Raw genomic sequence first — 17101 nt, 5'->3', positions numbered from 1 at the left:
GAAAATATGTATATGAGTGTCAGACGCCTAAATAACTTCTTAAAAAAAAAACTGTCTGACAGATTTTGTTTTTGTTTGTGGAACCAGTCAACTAAGGCTCATTTCTTAGTTGTTCTTAAGTGCAAGTATGGCAAAGCCTTTCACGAGCGCAATTCGTGCAATCGTATTTACCTTCGACCGCACCGCACTCGCTCCGATATATATATCGATATATATCATGTGCGAAACGCGTTTCTACCATGTCGGTGGCTAAACGTCCCTCTTCTTGCTCTGCTTTCTTGACGTAATCGCGCAAGGCCGCGACGAAGAAATCGTTCTCTGAGTAAGGCGTTGTCCACTTATAAAACATTTAGAGTAACTAATTCTCAATAATACCCGACGATATTGTGATAGGCGCGCGTATCGCATTACCATAATCATTCCGAAATTGCATTGGAGTGACATGATTTCCGAATATCAGCAGCATCGTCGATGAATTAAATTTTTTTTAAAAGAGAGATTCCGTATTCAAATTTTGTAATAAAATCCCAATACCTGATAATACTTATTGAGCGAAACAATCAAAACTTAATGAGGGTGAATATTAGATTTTTTAAAAATTTATATATACATTTATAAACTATATAAAAAATTATAATAATTTTGTCTAACATATATTTCTATATATTTCACTGTTTTGTTGATATAATTAATTGGAATCGAATATCTATATAAGCGTTAACTTTAAAAACTCTAAGTCATTTCAATCTTTAAACTCCAAATTGAGTCGATATAAAAAAAAAAATACATGTCTCTTAGATTTTTATGTTTAATAACATATTTTAAGGAGATTGATTGTGATGATAAGTTAGTAACTAGTAACAAGTTATATGAACAAGTCCCTTGTTAGCAAAATTATTTTTTTTTATGTATGTATTGTGTGTTTTTGGTTACATTTTTTTAAATTGTAGCTGTACGTAGACCGCATCTTACTACTCGTTCCCGTTTATTCCAATAATTGCCGCTTCATCGTCGTCGAAGTTACTGAGGATCGACAAGGGCTACAGCAAACCGATGGCAGGCTACTTGCCAATTCCCGACCGGCCGACGAGCACAATAATCGTTTATCGCTTCATTCGCCGACCATTATAAGCAAGCACCATCGGTAATAACGTCTCCCGCTGCGATCATATATCGTCCTGCCAGAGTTACACCGCCACGGATATCGAACGGCAAACGATTTATTAACCCTTCTATCGGCTCCGTTTCGCGATACCGTATCCCGAGTAATTACCTGATGAGTCTATATTGCAGCGTAATCAACCTGTCACAAGCATGCGAAAAAGAAAACGGCGCCTCCGTCTCCACCGCCGTCGTGATGTATACGAATTTCTTTATTATTCAATTGTACCGGATTATTAACCCCCCCCCCCCAACTTTGGTTATACGCGCACACATAAATTTACCGTCGCGTGTACCGCGCGATGACGTTTGTCTGCCTGTGTAAATAAAATATGGCGTGCATTTTTTTTTTCTTTTTGCTTCTTGTCTTCTTACATATCTCGCATATAATATCCATATTTAATATCTCATTATTAGTACGAGACACGTTTCGGTCGCTTTATATTAAGCTTCTGAACACGTTCTGTAATCTGTGTTACACAATATTATACATGAAAAATAATTTATTTAATTTAAGAATTATTTTTAAGATTCGCGTTTTATATATCAAAACAGTGCTAAATTTGCTGTTCTCAAAAGTTCATTAATAAAAAGTCGATTGGGGATAACTGAATTTTATCATATTTTATTTATTTTGCAAATTTATTATTTCTCTTTTTCTGTATCTCGTAGTCAAAGGAATATTTCCTAAAGTATATATTTGACAATTTTTAAACTTATCTCAAAACTTACTGATCCGTTTGAATGAAAAGAATGTTAGAAAATACCGTCGAAGAGAATTATTATTCTTCGTAAGTCATCTCAGATTTTAAGTCCTACTGTAGCATCACTGAAGTATTTTTATTCATTTTAGATCGGCGAAATCTTCTTTCCACATCCGAACAAAAAAACAAAACTTTTCTTCACGTAATCGGCCGTAATTTTCGAACTTTCACTTTCGGAGGTAACGCCTCGCGTATAACCGATCGCGGACGAAAGAATGTAACTCCAGCGGTTCCTATACCGCAAATCGATCTGCGAACGAGTTGGCATTTTCGTTTTTTACGCCATAAAAATGTTTTTGTAAAATTTTTATATGATATTAGGCAATCACAAGAACGAAAGATTTACTGCTAAATATATCGAGATCGTAAATTAGGTTTATAAAATTGCATTCTTTAGTACAAGGATGCCTATATGCAGATAATGGATGCTTTTCATTTATTGACACAAGTTAACACAAATGTTTTCCTTTGTATTCCATAAGTAACAAAGGCAGAACGATATTTGTGTCGACTTGTGTCACCTCATGGAATGCTTTCAATAAAATAACTTGAGAGAGAGAGAGAGAGAGAGAGAGAGAGAGAGAGAGAGAGAGAGAGAGAGAGAGAGACGTGTTTTTATTACGGTCGGTCGGTCGTGTCGAAAAATGACCACATATAGTAAAACAATATTATACTGATGTTAAAATTTTTATGTTGAATTTTTAACATACCTGAGTGTTAATGTAACATAATGTAGTTACGTTATTTAAATATTTTGTATTAAATTAATATTTAAAACATTTCTTATATAGTATTAAAATAACACAATCTGTGAGTAAGTGAATAACATAAAAATAATGTAGTTTTAAAACATAAATTCTAAAATAAATAAATAAAAAATAAATATACGTGTTAATTTAGTCTACTGTAAATATTAATTTTATTGCAAAAATATGCTTCTGCAATTTGTTTCCAAATTATGTCGAAATATTACATTTTTTGTGATGATCTGTTTACATAATGTTACTTTTTAACAGAGGCAAGTTATATTAAATTGACACAAAGATTTGAGCGTATATATACATATATATATAACCAAAATTTTTTAAATAATTCAGACAATGAACGGACCATTTGAAGATATGTAAAATATGTTTAATTTAACACAAATTTTCCAACTATGTAGCAGATCTGCATAAATGCACACGAGTTTGTAATTCGTAATATATTCTTTGTTAAATCTTCATTAGAGGAAGCAACAAATAAAGTAAAAGTTAATAAAAAATAACTTCCTTTGCTGTTCGATTCACACGTGTTATCACATCACTGTTATCTATCGATAATATCTGTTATTTAAACTATATTATCGCGTACGAAAATCCAAATACACGCCCACGTCTATAAGGAATAAGGAAGTCATTAAGGATGATGTATCTGATGCAAGGCGCCACGACTCGACTCAACGACCCGAATACCTTCGATACGCGTGCCCGTTACTTTCTTGTTACACAGGACTCTTCCGTGACACTGTGTAACCTTGTGATTATTCAATGCTGAAGAAAAAGTATGCGTAAACGTTTTTTGAAAACGTAATGCGTTTTCACTTTGATTCTTAATAACGAGAGATTTTATCTGCTTTAAGCAATCTGCTCTCAAAATCAGAATTGCGAAGTCGTGATGGTATCTAGTTCAAGCGTAGCAAGATCTACACGCAAACGTATCATTTCTCGGCCAATGTACAGAATTCATTTGAAAATCAAACGTTTTTATCGTAAATGTAGAATTGGAAATGTGTATATTTAAGGTAATAAGTTATGAGAGATTCAATTTTAAATTTTTAATAAAAAAATTACATTATTAAAAGAACGTTTATGTATTTCGCATATAAAAGTAAATGGCTTGTTTTACTCTAAAAATTGTTAGAACTTAATATTCACTATTTTCGTAATATTCAAATACAATTATAATACCAACTGTAATAGACATAATTTAATAATAATGTTTATAGTAATATTAAGCAATTTCTGTGGAATTTATGTTACATAAACTACCGCAAACGCGTTACATATCGCGGATATTTTGTGTGGAACACTTTTCCCAAGTTTGCTTAATGCAACGATTATTGTTGAAAAATCTCGCGGTTTCTTTTAGATATCGCTTGCCGTGTCGCACTTATAAAACGCGCGAATGCGCTCGCCCGCGTCTCTTACGTAAATTATTTAGAAGCTGCGTGTGGGAGGGCATATTTATAAAACGGCGACTTCGAGTACACGAAATTACGCCACTGTGTTCATTGTGTAAGTATTGTCGACGTACGCAGGTTAGTTAAACTTTCGCTCGACAAGCATTGAAAACTGACCCTTAACTGTCTTGGCGATAGAATGCGCGATAAATCTTCTACCAATCTCTGATACCAATCGAAGTATATACGCTCAATGTGAAAAATATGTCAAACAGATTAACGGCACAGATACGTTCTCCACAGTAAATAAGGTGGATTCCGAAAAGTATTTGGATCACAAGATAGGCATCGAAACTTTGATTTTCATCCGACATTTTTTTATTACTTGTATTGACTTGCAAAGAATTAATTGTGATAGTAAATCACTTAATGACAGTATTAGCTCTTGTTACCGTGATCTATGAAATTAATTGCAATTATGAGAATTCGCGAGATCGTTGGAGGCTGGTGCCATTAAATAAAAAGGAAAACGCGAAATTATTTAGAAAAAGATTTAGAAAAAGATTTAGAAAAAGATGTTTATGGAATAAATCTATGAAGAAAATTATTCTTCATATAGAGCATTTCATAAAAAACCGACAAACGAGATGAAACATAAACCTCATATCGTATCTTTTGAATTAACCATAGACGATTTCTCAAATTATATTTCACATATATCTATTTGGGCGAATGTAGGATTATGTCATATTTCAGAGTAATATAATTACATTTTCTGCAATTCATATCCTACTTATGAGACTAATCAAATACATACCATAGAATATTAAATATTATACTGGATTGGAACAAAAGCGCTTCTTCATTTGTATTATTTACATATTTAAGAAAAAATTAGCAATTATATATACCATTCGATAGAACAATATTTCAGCTTTAAAAATATGTCTTTTAAATTGCGGTACAATTTATTTAGATTTTTAATAGAGTTATAAACAACCAATGTTAAAAGCTCTTTATTTAATCCGCAATAAATCAATAACAAAAATGTTAGGAACATTTTTAGAAAACGATTTTGTAGGAAAAACTTTAAGTTTTCATGTTAGAAAGTCGAAAATTTTATCAAGTTTTTTTGGGGCAAACAAAGTACAAAGAAAATTTCCTGTTTTGTCTATTTCATAGATTTTTTATACATAAAAATGATCAAACTCACAAAACTCAAAAGACGTAGTAACTTTCGAAAGTAAAGATTTTAAGTTTCAAAATCCTTTTTTTAAATTTAAATTTCATTTATTTTTAACGAAATTACAGCTGCTTGAATTTTAAAGTTCGTAGTGTTACGAATTTTGTTTCAACCACATCTTTGTATCGAATGAACTGTATAGAAATCTATGAATGACATGTTCTGAGTTCTGATACGCTCGTTGCAAATATATAGGATATATATTTGCATAAGTAATACGCTATAAATATAAGTTATGGATAGTTTCAGCTCCGCGCGTCATCTATCTTGACTCCTACAAATCGATACAATAGCGATTTGTTATGCGCTTTTTACATCGTAATTTAACCGGTAAGAAGCGTGAGAACGTCGCATAATCCATGTTATATTGAGATATTTGCAACGTAACTGTTGTCATATTAAAATTTAAGTCTAAATTACTACGATTATAATCTTGAAATTTCTAAATATACAGATAACGATATTTAAAGAGGAAAAACATAATATTCGCGTACCAAAAGTACTAAAAAAATTACGTAAATAAGAACAATATATCTCTTGAAAGAAACTAAAATTCATATTTGTTTTGATAGTAATTTAACTCTTTGTAGACCGACGACCATTTGAGATATTTTTTTTATTTGTAAATTACTTGCTTGATATTTATGAAACCTGGCCTATAATTTGGTAATGTTTTATTCAAACCTGAAGTAAAAAATAAATTAAAAATGGTTGATCTCATATAGCTAAATAAATAAAATAATAAATCATAACAAATGAATTCGTACTAATGTTCTCCAATGAAATAAAAAATTGACTTTTCATGAAGAGACGGCTAACTCTTCTGCTGTGCATCCCGTATAATGCTAGGTCTAGAGACGTATACACTTACACATATATACTTTAGAGACTTATAAGTACCACACCCAAGCGCAACCTTGATCGGTCTCTTTCGCAGATTCCTCAGAACCTTATACGCTCGTGTCATTCACCGCTTGAACGATTCTTCGATCACGTGCTTCACATTGTCACGTCCGCGTCAAGTAGAACCGGATATACAAGAAGAATTCCAAAAGACAATTATCGGTCAAGAACGCCGACGGTCCATTTGTGTAGCAATGATATGCACTTTACCTCGTTTACCTTCGCTGTGTTTCGAGTCCATTAAGAAGAGCACTGAATTATTACTTTTTGCGAATCAAAATAATAATTATACGCCGTATTAGGCAGTGTACATTAAAGATGCTTATAGTATAAGATAGTTATAGCGAATTGAATCCTTCATTTATAAAATCTATCTGAGATGATGCGCTTAATATAGATCTTAATCATGAGTTACGGGTTATTTGATCCATTTTAATTCCGAGTGCTTTAATATTTATCTGCTAAAGAGCTAGATGCACGAAAAAATTGGAGGAAATTTAACGCGTTAGGCATTAAAGAGAAACTACTTCTTGTCTGAGATTGTGAGATAAAAATGGGACGCGCAGGTCAGCGCAAATATTCATGAGGAGACGTCGAAAGAAACGAGGGCGACGGCATTAACTTGATTCGCGCCCACCTCGCGCTGGTTCACAAATCCGTGATTCTTTCGCGATGATCATCTTTTAAGACCAGCCGCACCTGCATATTGTTTATAATTCATCGGATAAATCCGTCTGCCCGAGACATCGTTATGTTCTTCGTCACTTCGTGGTACCCACGCGAATTCCTGTGTGAATTCCTGCTTATTAATCGGTATATCACTGATTGCTGCCGATTTCGCGTGAGAGCCGAAATATACCATCACAATCGCATATCTTGTTGACTTTGATTCAAGTACGTTCACCTTCGGAGAATGTTCTGAGCGTCTTAATTTTAATCAGTTCTGATTTAAAAATAGAATAATTATCGCATGAAGATTATTCATAAGTTGTATTTGTGAGGAACTACAAGCGATTTGCAATACGATACAATAAAACGAGCTTGTATTAGAATGTTTAAATTTTTTTTCTAATGTTATTATGATAATAAATGAACATCTTTGCTTTTTAATTTAATTTGAATTAAAATTTCATTAACCTCCTGGGCGAATGTTGTATATTTGCAATGTTTATGATGTAATTAGGTTGATAAAGATGTGCGATATTTATTAAAAAAAATGTTTCATGCGTGAATATACATAAATATGTATAAACATGCATAAACACGTATGAATATTCATAAACATATACAATTATATATGAAATATGTCCATACGTCCTTCTTTAGTGTAATAAAAAAAATAATAATAATAAGAAGAAAACGTCAAAAATAATTAAAAAGATATTTTTCGCATTGTTTGTTTTCGAAAAGATCAAATTTGGAGAAGTGTAAAAAAATTGCTTATATATAATTATATTTTTATTGTTTTTATATTATTTTTTTTTATTAAACTAAAAAATAATTTTACAAAAGAAAGAAGGATGTATGGACATGTATGGACATATTTTATATATAATTATATGTGTTTATGAATATTTATACATGTTAATGTATATTTATACATATTTATGTATATTCCTGCGTTAAAAATATTTTATCAGGTATTTTATTATTTATGACTAAATTGCTAATTATCTAGCAAGAAATACCGTCAATTAAACGTCGAATTGATGTCGAATTGGTGTCGATACCATCGTATCGTACCAACATCAATTCAGTGAGTCATTTTTCGCGGAATAATGTTCACTTTTTAAAAATAAGATTTTTTAAATTGTATTTTCCCTGTACGAACTTTTTGCACTCACTGTAATGCATTTGTGTGATAAATGGATCTACAGGGAAGTCAATATAATGAATTTATATATAACGACTTTGTTAGCGGAGGAATCGTTCGATCTCAGACATCAGCGTGACAAAATAAATTACCCCCAATACCATTGGTGTCGATACACCGCTCGTATAAATATATTAGCACGATTTATCGCAGTCGGGCCAATCTCAAAAAAAAAGAAAAAAAGAATTTATTATCCATGATAAAAACAGTATCGCGGGCGTGGGTTATTTGTAATTGATTATGGACCTTGACGCGTCTCTGGATAAACTTCGCGTTCTTCGGTAATGAACGTATCTCCGGTAGATACGGCGGAGAAAAAAAAGAAAGATGTAGTGAATAAAAAAATCTGATATGGCAATACGAGAACGCGCCGCGCGACGTGTCTAATTTAGTTGCGCTAAAAGGTCATCAATCATCGCGCGTATTATGCGCCGGTAACACGAGCGGCGGTAATCGCTCTTTCATTTATAATAAACGACACTGTCGCGTGGGATGCATCGATTACGAGAGTGTACTCATAAAAAACATGCATGCGTACGTACGTGCGTGCGCACTCAAGCAGATACGTACACTCGTGATATGATTCGACACCGTCACGCCGTCGGTGACCTCACGCCGAGGTGTCTGCACGACAGTACGTGTTCTCCTTTCAACAGGAAACTACCATTCTCTATTCCGCCAACCAACTAGACCCGGTGCGCGCCTTTTAGCATCTCAGTTGCCTAGCCGCTTTATAAATTGGCCAATATTAATTCTACGTGTATTTACAATACCTATCTATGCGCACGCTGCAACTCCGATTTATAGGAGCATGTGTGAACCGAGGACAGTATGATTAATCCTGATATACAATATCGGGTAAACATCGAATCGTTACTTAGCCACTCGATCATCCCGAGGGGCCTAGTATTAATTTTCCGTAAAGAATTAACCGTATAGCAAACAAACAACCATGTTTAGTATGTACGTCGCCTACGGGTTGGAACTTCTTTTTATCGCAACAAATATATGCATAGATATGTCGCTTCGAAAAAATTAAGATCTGACTAGGAGAATTCGTTTAGGTGTCAATGACCGCGTTCAAGAGAACGTTTTTGTAACTTATTTTGGAAGTTTCTTCGCTAAGATAGTTTTTGCCTCAACGAAAAAAGGCTTCAAAGCAGATAACACAGCAATTATTACTAACATTTCAGTAGTAATAAATATAAAAATGGAACTTCTAATCAATTATGCAATTATAGTCAAACACTGTAATGTTTCAGATAAATATTTACAGTACAGCTTTATTCAATCATAATATATGTTCGTATGATGGCGTGCAGAAATTGCGGGTCTATTTCTGAAACACGGGCGCATTTCCCATCATTGATGCAAGAGTATGGTACTGGTGGTACCGGTTTGCGGATCTCAGTCTCTTTATTCAGAGTAACTCTTAACCCTCCTCCTTTCCTCCTTCTCTTTACCTTCCTTTTCGCAATCGCGGGGGCACGATAAGTAATAAAAGCGAGAACAAAGTTCTGCAAATGCGCTGTAAATCAATATTGAAATAATTGTCAAAAAGTGACGTTAATAAAATAATTCATAAAAGACAGGTATGGTCACGTTTATTCTGAACATTGAATCTGGACTTGATTTAACGGAATGATCTTTTGATTTTTATCGTTTTTTTTTTCTCCAAAATACAGTTATTAATCGTTATATGATTCTATATTAACAATTATTTATTATGTGTTAAGATTCGACGTTTTAAGTAAAAAGTGTGGACGTCGGAGTCAGGCGAAAATAATGTGTCGCCACATGTATCGTAAAGTAGCTACGTATACACCCACGCTACAGGTTTCTCCTGCCACCCTTCTCTCCTGTCACCTACACTATACCCCACCCTTGCTCTACAGCTTCGTTTCTCCTGTGGCAAGGAACGCGACATGATCAGTAGTGGCTTCATGCACATTCTGTCTGCATGATGGGTCCACGTATAAAAATAGAATCATTCTTATGATCGAAGAAGTTGAGCGGTGGGAAATTCGAATATGAAGAATAGCTACCCCCAGGTAGCACCTATTGATTCATATACGTTTTATATACGTTTTCTGAACATATCTAATATATGTTCCACAAACGTTTAAGAAAGTATATAAGACCAACATATGTTACTGTGGACCTTTAATATTAGAAAAGTATGTCTGCAAAAATTAACGTGCACAAATTACTAAGATTTTCTTGTCGAAATAATAATTATATCTGTTCGATAGTATGATTTATTTATATTATATTTAAACATACAAGATTTATAAGTATAAAATCTGATATGTATACCGCAGAAATCGTTAATTATACGTTTAGTAACTTGTTCTTTAATCACATCACTTTTCACGGATTAAACTGTGAATTAAAAAGATTCTTAAAAATAAAGTAATAAGATGATATAACTGTGAGGTTTCTAAATAATCACACGGTGGTGTGCTTAATCTTTACATACACATTCTATTTACGAATTTACGTATAAAAATCGAATTATTTTTATAACTGAAGAAATCGACCTGCAAGAATATGAAAAATAGTTAATTTTTGTCAGAATTGTGGAGAAATGTGTCTGCAAAAATTAGCATGGACAAATTTTAAAGATATTCTTATGGAAATAATATATTTATATCTATATATATATCTGACAGTAAATTATTTATTAAAATCCTATATATATATATATAGCGTAGAAATTGTTACATGTTTGATGGCTTATCCTTTAATCACGTTATCCGGGAATTGAACTGTGAATTAAAGAGATTCTCAAAAATGAAATAATAAAATGAAAAGAATCCTGGACAATTATACGGCGGTGCACTTAATCTTAACCATTCTGCCGGGCAAACTGTCACTTGGTTCGTGGCAAGGACGGCAGCGACCTTCCTGGAGTCGCAAAAATCCGATGGCGCGCTGCAACACGAAACACGATGCGCCGTAACGCAATGGCAAGAGCCCGGCAATAAAATCAACTCGGGAGATCCGGACATTTTTATACTCGCTCTTTAAATTCGCGCAGGTTTTACACCGTCACGTCCCGTAAAAGAAACCTCGTGTTCTCAACGCGAAGAAAAATGTAATTCTTTTCTCTTTTGTTACTTTTTCGCGCAGCTATCACGCCACGATATCGCGTAATAACACCAATAAAACGCGAGTCGCGAGAAACATGTACTTTGTCGGTCGAGTGCATTGATTACTAATCGAAATTATAGCATGTTCGTGAAATCATTTCCGTTAATTTGCTCCGACGCGAATTAAAATAATACCCGGCACGTCGTCCTTAAGTTTTCCAAAACACGTCTGTACTTCTTATCTCGATTCGTAAACGTCGTCAAGATTACAGGAGGATCCATGGGCGCCAGTACTTCTAAGAATATGCTTTAAACTTCCTTATTGTTTATTTTCAAACAGTTTGGTATTATAATATATTGTTATATAATATGTTCTCTCTCTCTCATTGTAACAAAATATGATTTTTTAAATATGTATTTTATGTTCTCTTGTATATTTATATAATTTATTGTTTTTTAATAAATGCGTACCACAAAATTCATATCACTTTATTTATTTATTATTTATTTTTAATATTTAAAAAGATTGATAAAATCTTTTTCAAAAACATTGTTCAAACAAATTCTCCGCCCGAAAATGTAAAGCAATGCCTGTGCATCTGGCTCGCATCTCTTGCGGCGCCCATGGCACCTCCCTGTGCGTCCTTTCTCCTGTGTCGTCGGGCAATCGCGTAATAAGAAATAAATTAAGCGTTTATGTCCGTGCGCACTGGCGGTGGCCACTATCTCCTGGACGTGGATTCCCGGCACGTGAGAAGCACGCACGCCTAATTGCTGTTGGGATGGTCGCCGAATACTTGAAACACTCATAGTGTCGAACGCCTCATTACAATCGCTCTCTCGTTTCCCGCGTCCGAGGAATGTCTTTCCGCGCGAATCTCTAAATTCTTTTAAATTTTCGCTGTCGATACGTTAAAAATCGATTTTCCTTATCCGTTTTCCAACAGACGATCAGTTTCTAGAACGTCACGAACGTCAATATTCTCGCACCCGAGACTGTGCGTCATTGCGCGAAACCTATCGCTCAAGTTCGCACGATCGAAGTCACGTAGCCTCCACGATGATCACTATAATCACAATGTATGAATGTAGATTGTGTTTCTGCGTATACAAGTATTTCAAATGTGGATATTAATGGCGAAAAAAAATGGTTAAAATCGCTTCAAAGTTCGCATAAATAGTCACGAAATTCCTGAACTCTGATGAGGACCCTATGAATATAAACAATTAATGAAGCGTGTTTTTCCACGGTGATTATTACCTGAATTTTTGCGCTTCGTGCAAACATCGATACCTGTTTTGTTCCGAGATTCTCACCTACAGATAACGTTGCGCGAAGATTCTGCTTACCTTCCGTCAATCGTCATATCGATGCAATGGCTCGCCATTGTTTGCAAATGCAAGTCCCGGGCGCGTAATGGTTCCGGCATTATTAGACATATAACTTTTATGTTTGAGCGATAATCTCGTGTGCGTATCTTCCTGAAGCGAGGATCCCGATAAACCGTTCACATAAATATTATATTCGTGACGTTGTTGGCTCCTTATACCTGCGCGACTCGTCAAGGTCGTGTTTACAAAGAACTCGAGCACGCACAGGTATCTTATTACACTCGCAATAGCCACGTATCTTATTATACAGATAGGTATAGAACCACAGTGAACAGTGAGAAGAAATCGATTAAGAACGCAATCGATAAGCTGGCAACTAAAAATTAGAATTGACGATAATTACCCGCGTCCTCTGGGCAACACATAATTTATGATTAGAACTGAAAGTCACGGAACGAGTGACTATTAGAATGGTACATAAATAAGCGAAAACCTAGAATGTGCTATGATTAGTTGATTGAAACCTGGAAGAGTCATTTGTCATTTTGTCGCGCATATAAAATGCATTTATATAGAATAATTTAATTTTTATCAAAGTCTTCGTTTTAACTCTCCGAAGCTTATCTCAAGCTATGTAATACAGTTACTGATACTGAGTCTATTAAACCCATTTAATTTATGTTAATTAAAAGATATCTTGGTAATTTAGCATAAATGAAATCTTCTTTAGAAATATGTCCTATTTAAATATGCAGCTCATTAATCTTTAGTTCTTACAGAATTAATAACATTATACAACTTTGAGAAACAAAATGGAAATTAATGTTTTTAATTTTATTATGAAATAAACGATCTTCTAATTAAAATTGCAATACTGAACTGCGTGATTTTTCAGGTACTGCTTCAGGCGGCACTAGTCTGGGAAGAAACTCACGGCGCTCCAGCGAAGAAGAGCGACGTAGTTGCCGGTTCGGAATTTCTCTCAGTCTTCATAAACGGCGCTATGGCGACGCCACCGCAACGACGCCGAGGTTTCCGACCGCGTGGTGGTCAAAACGCGGCTGCGACAGCAGGTGACAGTGCGACCGCCGAATCGCACCAACATGAGGCCTCGATCTATCGAATATCTCGGAACCCAAGCAGCGGTCGACCGATTTCAGTATCGAGGCCACAGACGAGCGGTCGCGACGAGATCGTTCGTTTCTACCCTATCAATCAAAAAACGTTGGAAAACCGGCAGCAAAATTTAGCGTCGTTGATCGACGACCTGAGCACGCCGGGTGGCATAAGCTCGACGCATTTAACACCTTCGAGCGCGGTAACAACGACGATGACGAGCGCGCCAACGTCGATCTATCAAGATCGAACAATCTCAAGGTCGAACGGGACCAATGGAACTATCGGTAGAGGTATCAGCCGGCAGAAGGTGATCGGTGTCAGCGTCACATCCACGGTTGAGGCCACGCCGTACAAAGTACGTGTCGAGCATTACGACAGCGCTGACGCCGTGGTAGTTACGCGACCACCAAGTTTGGACTCTATGGTGAATAGAGAAGTTCCTAAAGAATCAACCAGGGAATCAATTAAAAGTTCAACGAGTATCAGCAGACCGTCGACGTCACTATCGTCCACGATGACGACAATGACGACTACAACTACGACGACAACAATGACGCCGCCACCGCCGGGTCGATTCGTTACCGAGGAGCTTAGCAACATCGTTTCGGAATCAAACAGGAGCGAATTCTCCGTTGATGAGGACTCGCCGAGAACGAGTTGGCGCGGCCGCGTAACCATGACACCACGAATTGAGAACAATCATCAGGACGAAGAAATTAATGAGGCTGGGCGGATTATTGATGTTGATGCGATTACTCTACCGACGGAAGAGAATTACGAGCTACCCGTAGAGAACTCGGAACGACGAGAGTTGAATGAGGAATTGCCGGAGATGTCAACGGATCGGCTTCAAGGACGCAAGATGGGACGTCATTATGACGCGTCGCTCTACAACCGATCGGGCCCAAAGGCGTACAGCCAGTCATCGAAAGCGTACAAACCTTCGCGAACTTACAACGAGCCGCCTAAGGTATACAGCGAGCCGGCCAAAGTGTATGGTGAACCTGAGCGTATGTATGGAGAACCGGCTAAAGTGTACAGCGAGCCGGCTAAAATCTATAGCGAACCAGCCAAGGTCTATAGCGAGCCTGCGAAGGTTTATAGCGAGCCGGCCAAAGTCTATGGCGAGCCGGAAAAAATCTATTCCGAACCATCCAAAATCTATTCGGAACCAGCTAAAGTCTACTCCGAGCCGGCCAAAATCTACTCGCAGCCGGCTAAAGTATATGGCGAGCCCAGCAAGGTGTACGACTCCGAGGGTCAACCAGTGGATCGTCAGGAAAGCGTTGAGCCCCACGAGCAAAATTATGAAATCGATGAGTCGGTCAGCGTCGGCAGCAACGGCAATGTTCATGGGCCACAATTGGTTGTCACGGAGGAAACCCCAGGTGCGACGGAGGATGGTCACAAGGTCGGTTACGTAGTGGAGGGCAGAAACTATAGGAAGTACAGGGTCGAGGAGAGAACGCCGGACGGCTTTATCGTGGGCGAGTATGGCGTCGTCAGTCACGACGACGGCTCGCTGCGTGGCGTCAGATATACCGCTGATGGTACCATCAATCCCCAACTCATCTACGACGCCCTGATGAAGTTCCTCGCATTGTGAACGCCGTGATAACGGAAAAAAGTGAAAGGAAGAAAGACGAATCGACGAATCGTTGCGAGACACCAAGGGAAACCACGCAACGCTGCTGAACTCATTTCTTCACCTATAATTCATGCTATGTTTCAAAAATCAAGAGCAATTTGATCTGCTACAACCCACGCGATATTTTTACTACAGTTGTCTGTTAGACAATGTCTGGTCTGGTCTAGACCATTCAATGTCAGCTAATAATGGGTTATGAAAACTATTATTGTTTCCTTCTTCAGAAAGACTTGATTCCGCAGCGACGGCGAGTCGGCAAATTGCGGATTTCTTTGAGGTGACTTCGGCAACGTCGTCGATGAGACAAACACGACTGATACTTTTGCTCTTGCCAACTCAACTGCCTCAACAATTAATTTTAAGAACGACGATTTAGGATCTAAGGGAGAACTCACTCGACCAAGGCAATCTGCGCGCGCTATCGACCCGAGAACCGAAAGGTCGACCGGGACCGATGCACGAAAAAGTCAAATCTCGATGCTCATTGCGAAACGCTGACAGATGAAAGTTACTCTTTGGACGGCGAAAGTACAAACTTTTGTGTGCAGTGCCGCTCGATGGCCTTTGACGATCGTAGTAGCCGATCGAAGTGATTGTCGAACGTTTTTTTTATCCGCTAATAGCTACTCGCAAGCATTTGAAATGAGAACGCAGCTACTCGCGGGCTACTAAAAATATATTTCAGTGCATAAGAAGCTCGTGTTTGTGTGCATGACACGCATCGACTTGGACGATTTTCAATTTTAATGTAATATTGGTTACGTTCAACAGAAAAAGCAGCTTTGCAAAAGCTGTTGTATTTCCCCACTGAACCTAAATATATAAATTAATCATATTAAAAAAATTTTACGAAACACACACACATACACAGAGTTGCAAAGCTGTTGTTTCTGTTAAAGGAAGTCATTAACAGTGTCATAGAAAGTTAGTAAATTTTTGCATGCTTTTATATAACGTTCGACGCGGAATTTACATTTGCCTGAAAGTACGATAACAATTAATTAGTAACCGCCCAGATAACGTAAGGTCCAAAATCGGGATGCCTTAAAGATGTCTTAAAGACATCTCTGTGAGAAACGTTTTGAAAACATTTAAAAGACATCTTGAATATCGATTTTAGACTTTGTGTTGTCTGGACGTCATTTCATGATCATGGCTACAAGATAAAATGGGAATCGTGCCTGACGAAACATAAAATTAAAGACATGTCCGATCCCAATGCGATATTACGCATCTAAAGATTGATTAGTTGACACTGACAATGATTCCCACGTGCGCATATTGATACGTGTCTTTGCAACTGAATATCTCGCATAACGAGAATCGTACCCACCTTTGTGCACTCGTCGAGGATGTACCAGCGACAGACCCTCGATCCCTGATCTCTGATCTTTGATCTCCGGTAAGAAAATCTCGAATCGCACTCGCTGTGAAGGCTCGGACCCCAAATATTTTGACCGCAACAAATACTTTGGCTGAAAGTGTGTTTTAACACGCACGTTCCATAAAAGGATTTGCATCGCAACACAGAAATAATTCGTGATATCTTCCCACATGCCGGTAATTTTTCCATCTATTTTTTAGAATAATAAACATCAGAGATCGTCGATCGATCGATCGATATGATGCGATTTCGTGTGACATACGAGAGCAAATCTTTTTTTATATAGTAAAGAAATGTTATCTCTCTCATAGTATCGAGGGATCTGCATTGATCAGAGATTAATTTAATCGCCAAAGGGAATTTAACAGAATTTTTTACTGTTTGTTATATCGCAGTTAACACTAGAACAATCGGAATTTTC

General features: G+C 36.7%; 1 protein-coding gene across 1 annotated transcript in view; it reads left to right on the top strand.

Annotated features, from left to right (window-relative positions):
- LOC108760209 (uncharacterized) overlaps positions 1 to 16899 on the top strand; it is a 42419-nt gene extending 25520 nt beyond the window's left edge. Inside the window, exon 2 of the mRNA XM_018506020.1 lies at positions 13425 to 16899. Coding sequence (XP_018361522.1) covers positions 13425 to 15254 — 1830 coding nt within the window. The 3' untranslated portion in view covers positions 15255 to 16899. The remainder of the gene's footprint in view (positions 1 to 13424) is intronic.
- Positions 16900 to 17101: the final 202 nt, after the last annotated feature.

This window comes from Trachymyrmex cornetzi, unplaced genomic scaffold (genome assembly GCF_001594075.2).
Source record: "Trachymyrmex cornetzi isolate Tcor2-1 unplaced genomic scaffold, Tcor1.1 scaffold223, whole genome shotgun sequence".
Taxonomy (NCBI): domain Eukaryota; kingdom Metazoa; phylum Arthropoda; class Insecta; order Hymenoptera; family Formicidae; genus Trachymyrmex; species Trachymyrmex cornetzi.
This window is presented reverse-complemented; position numbering and strand designations above follow the sequence as displayed.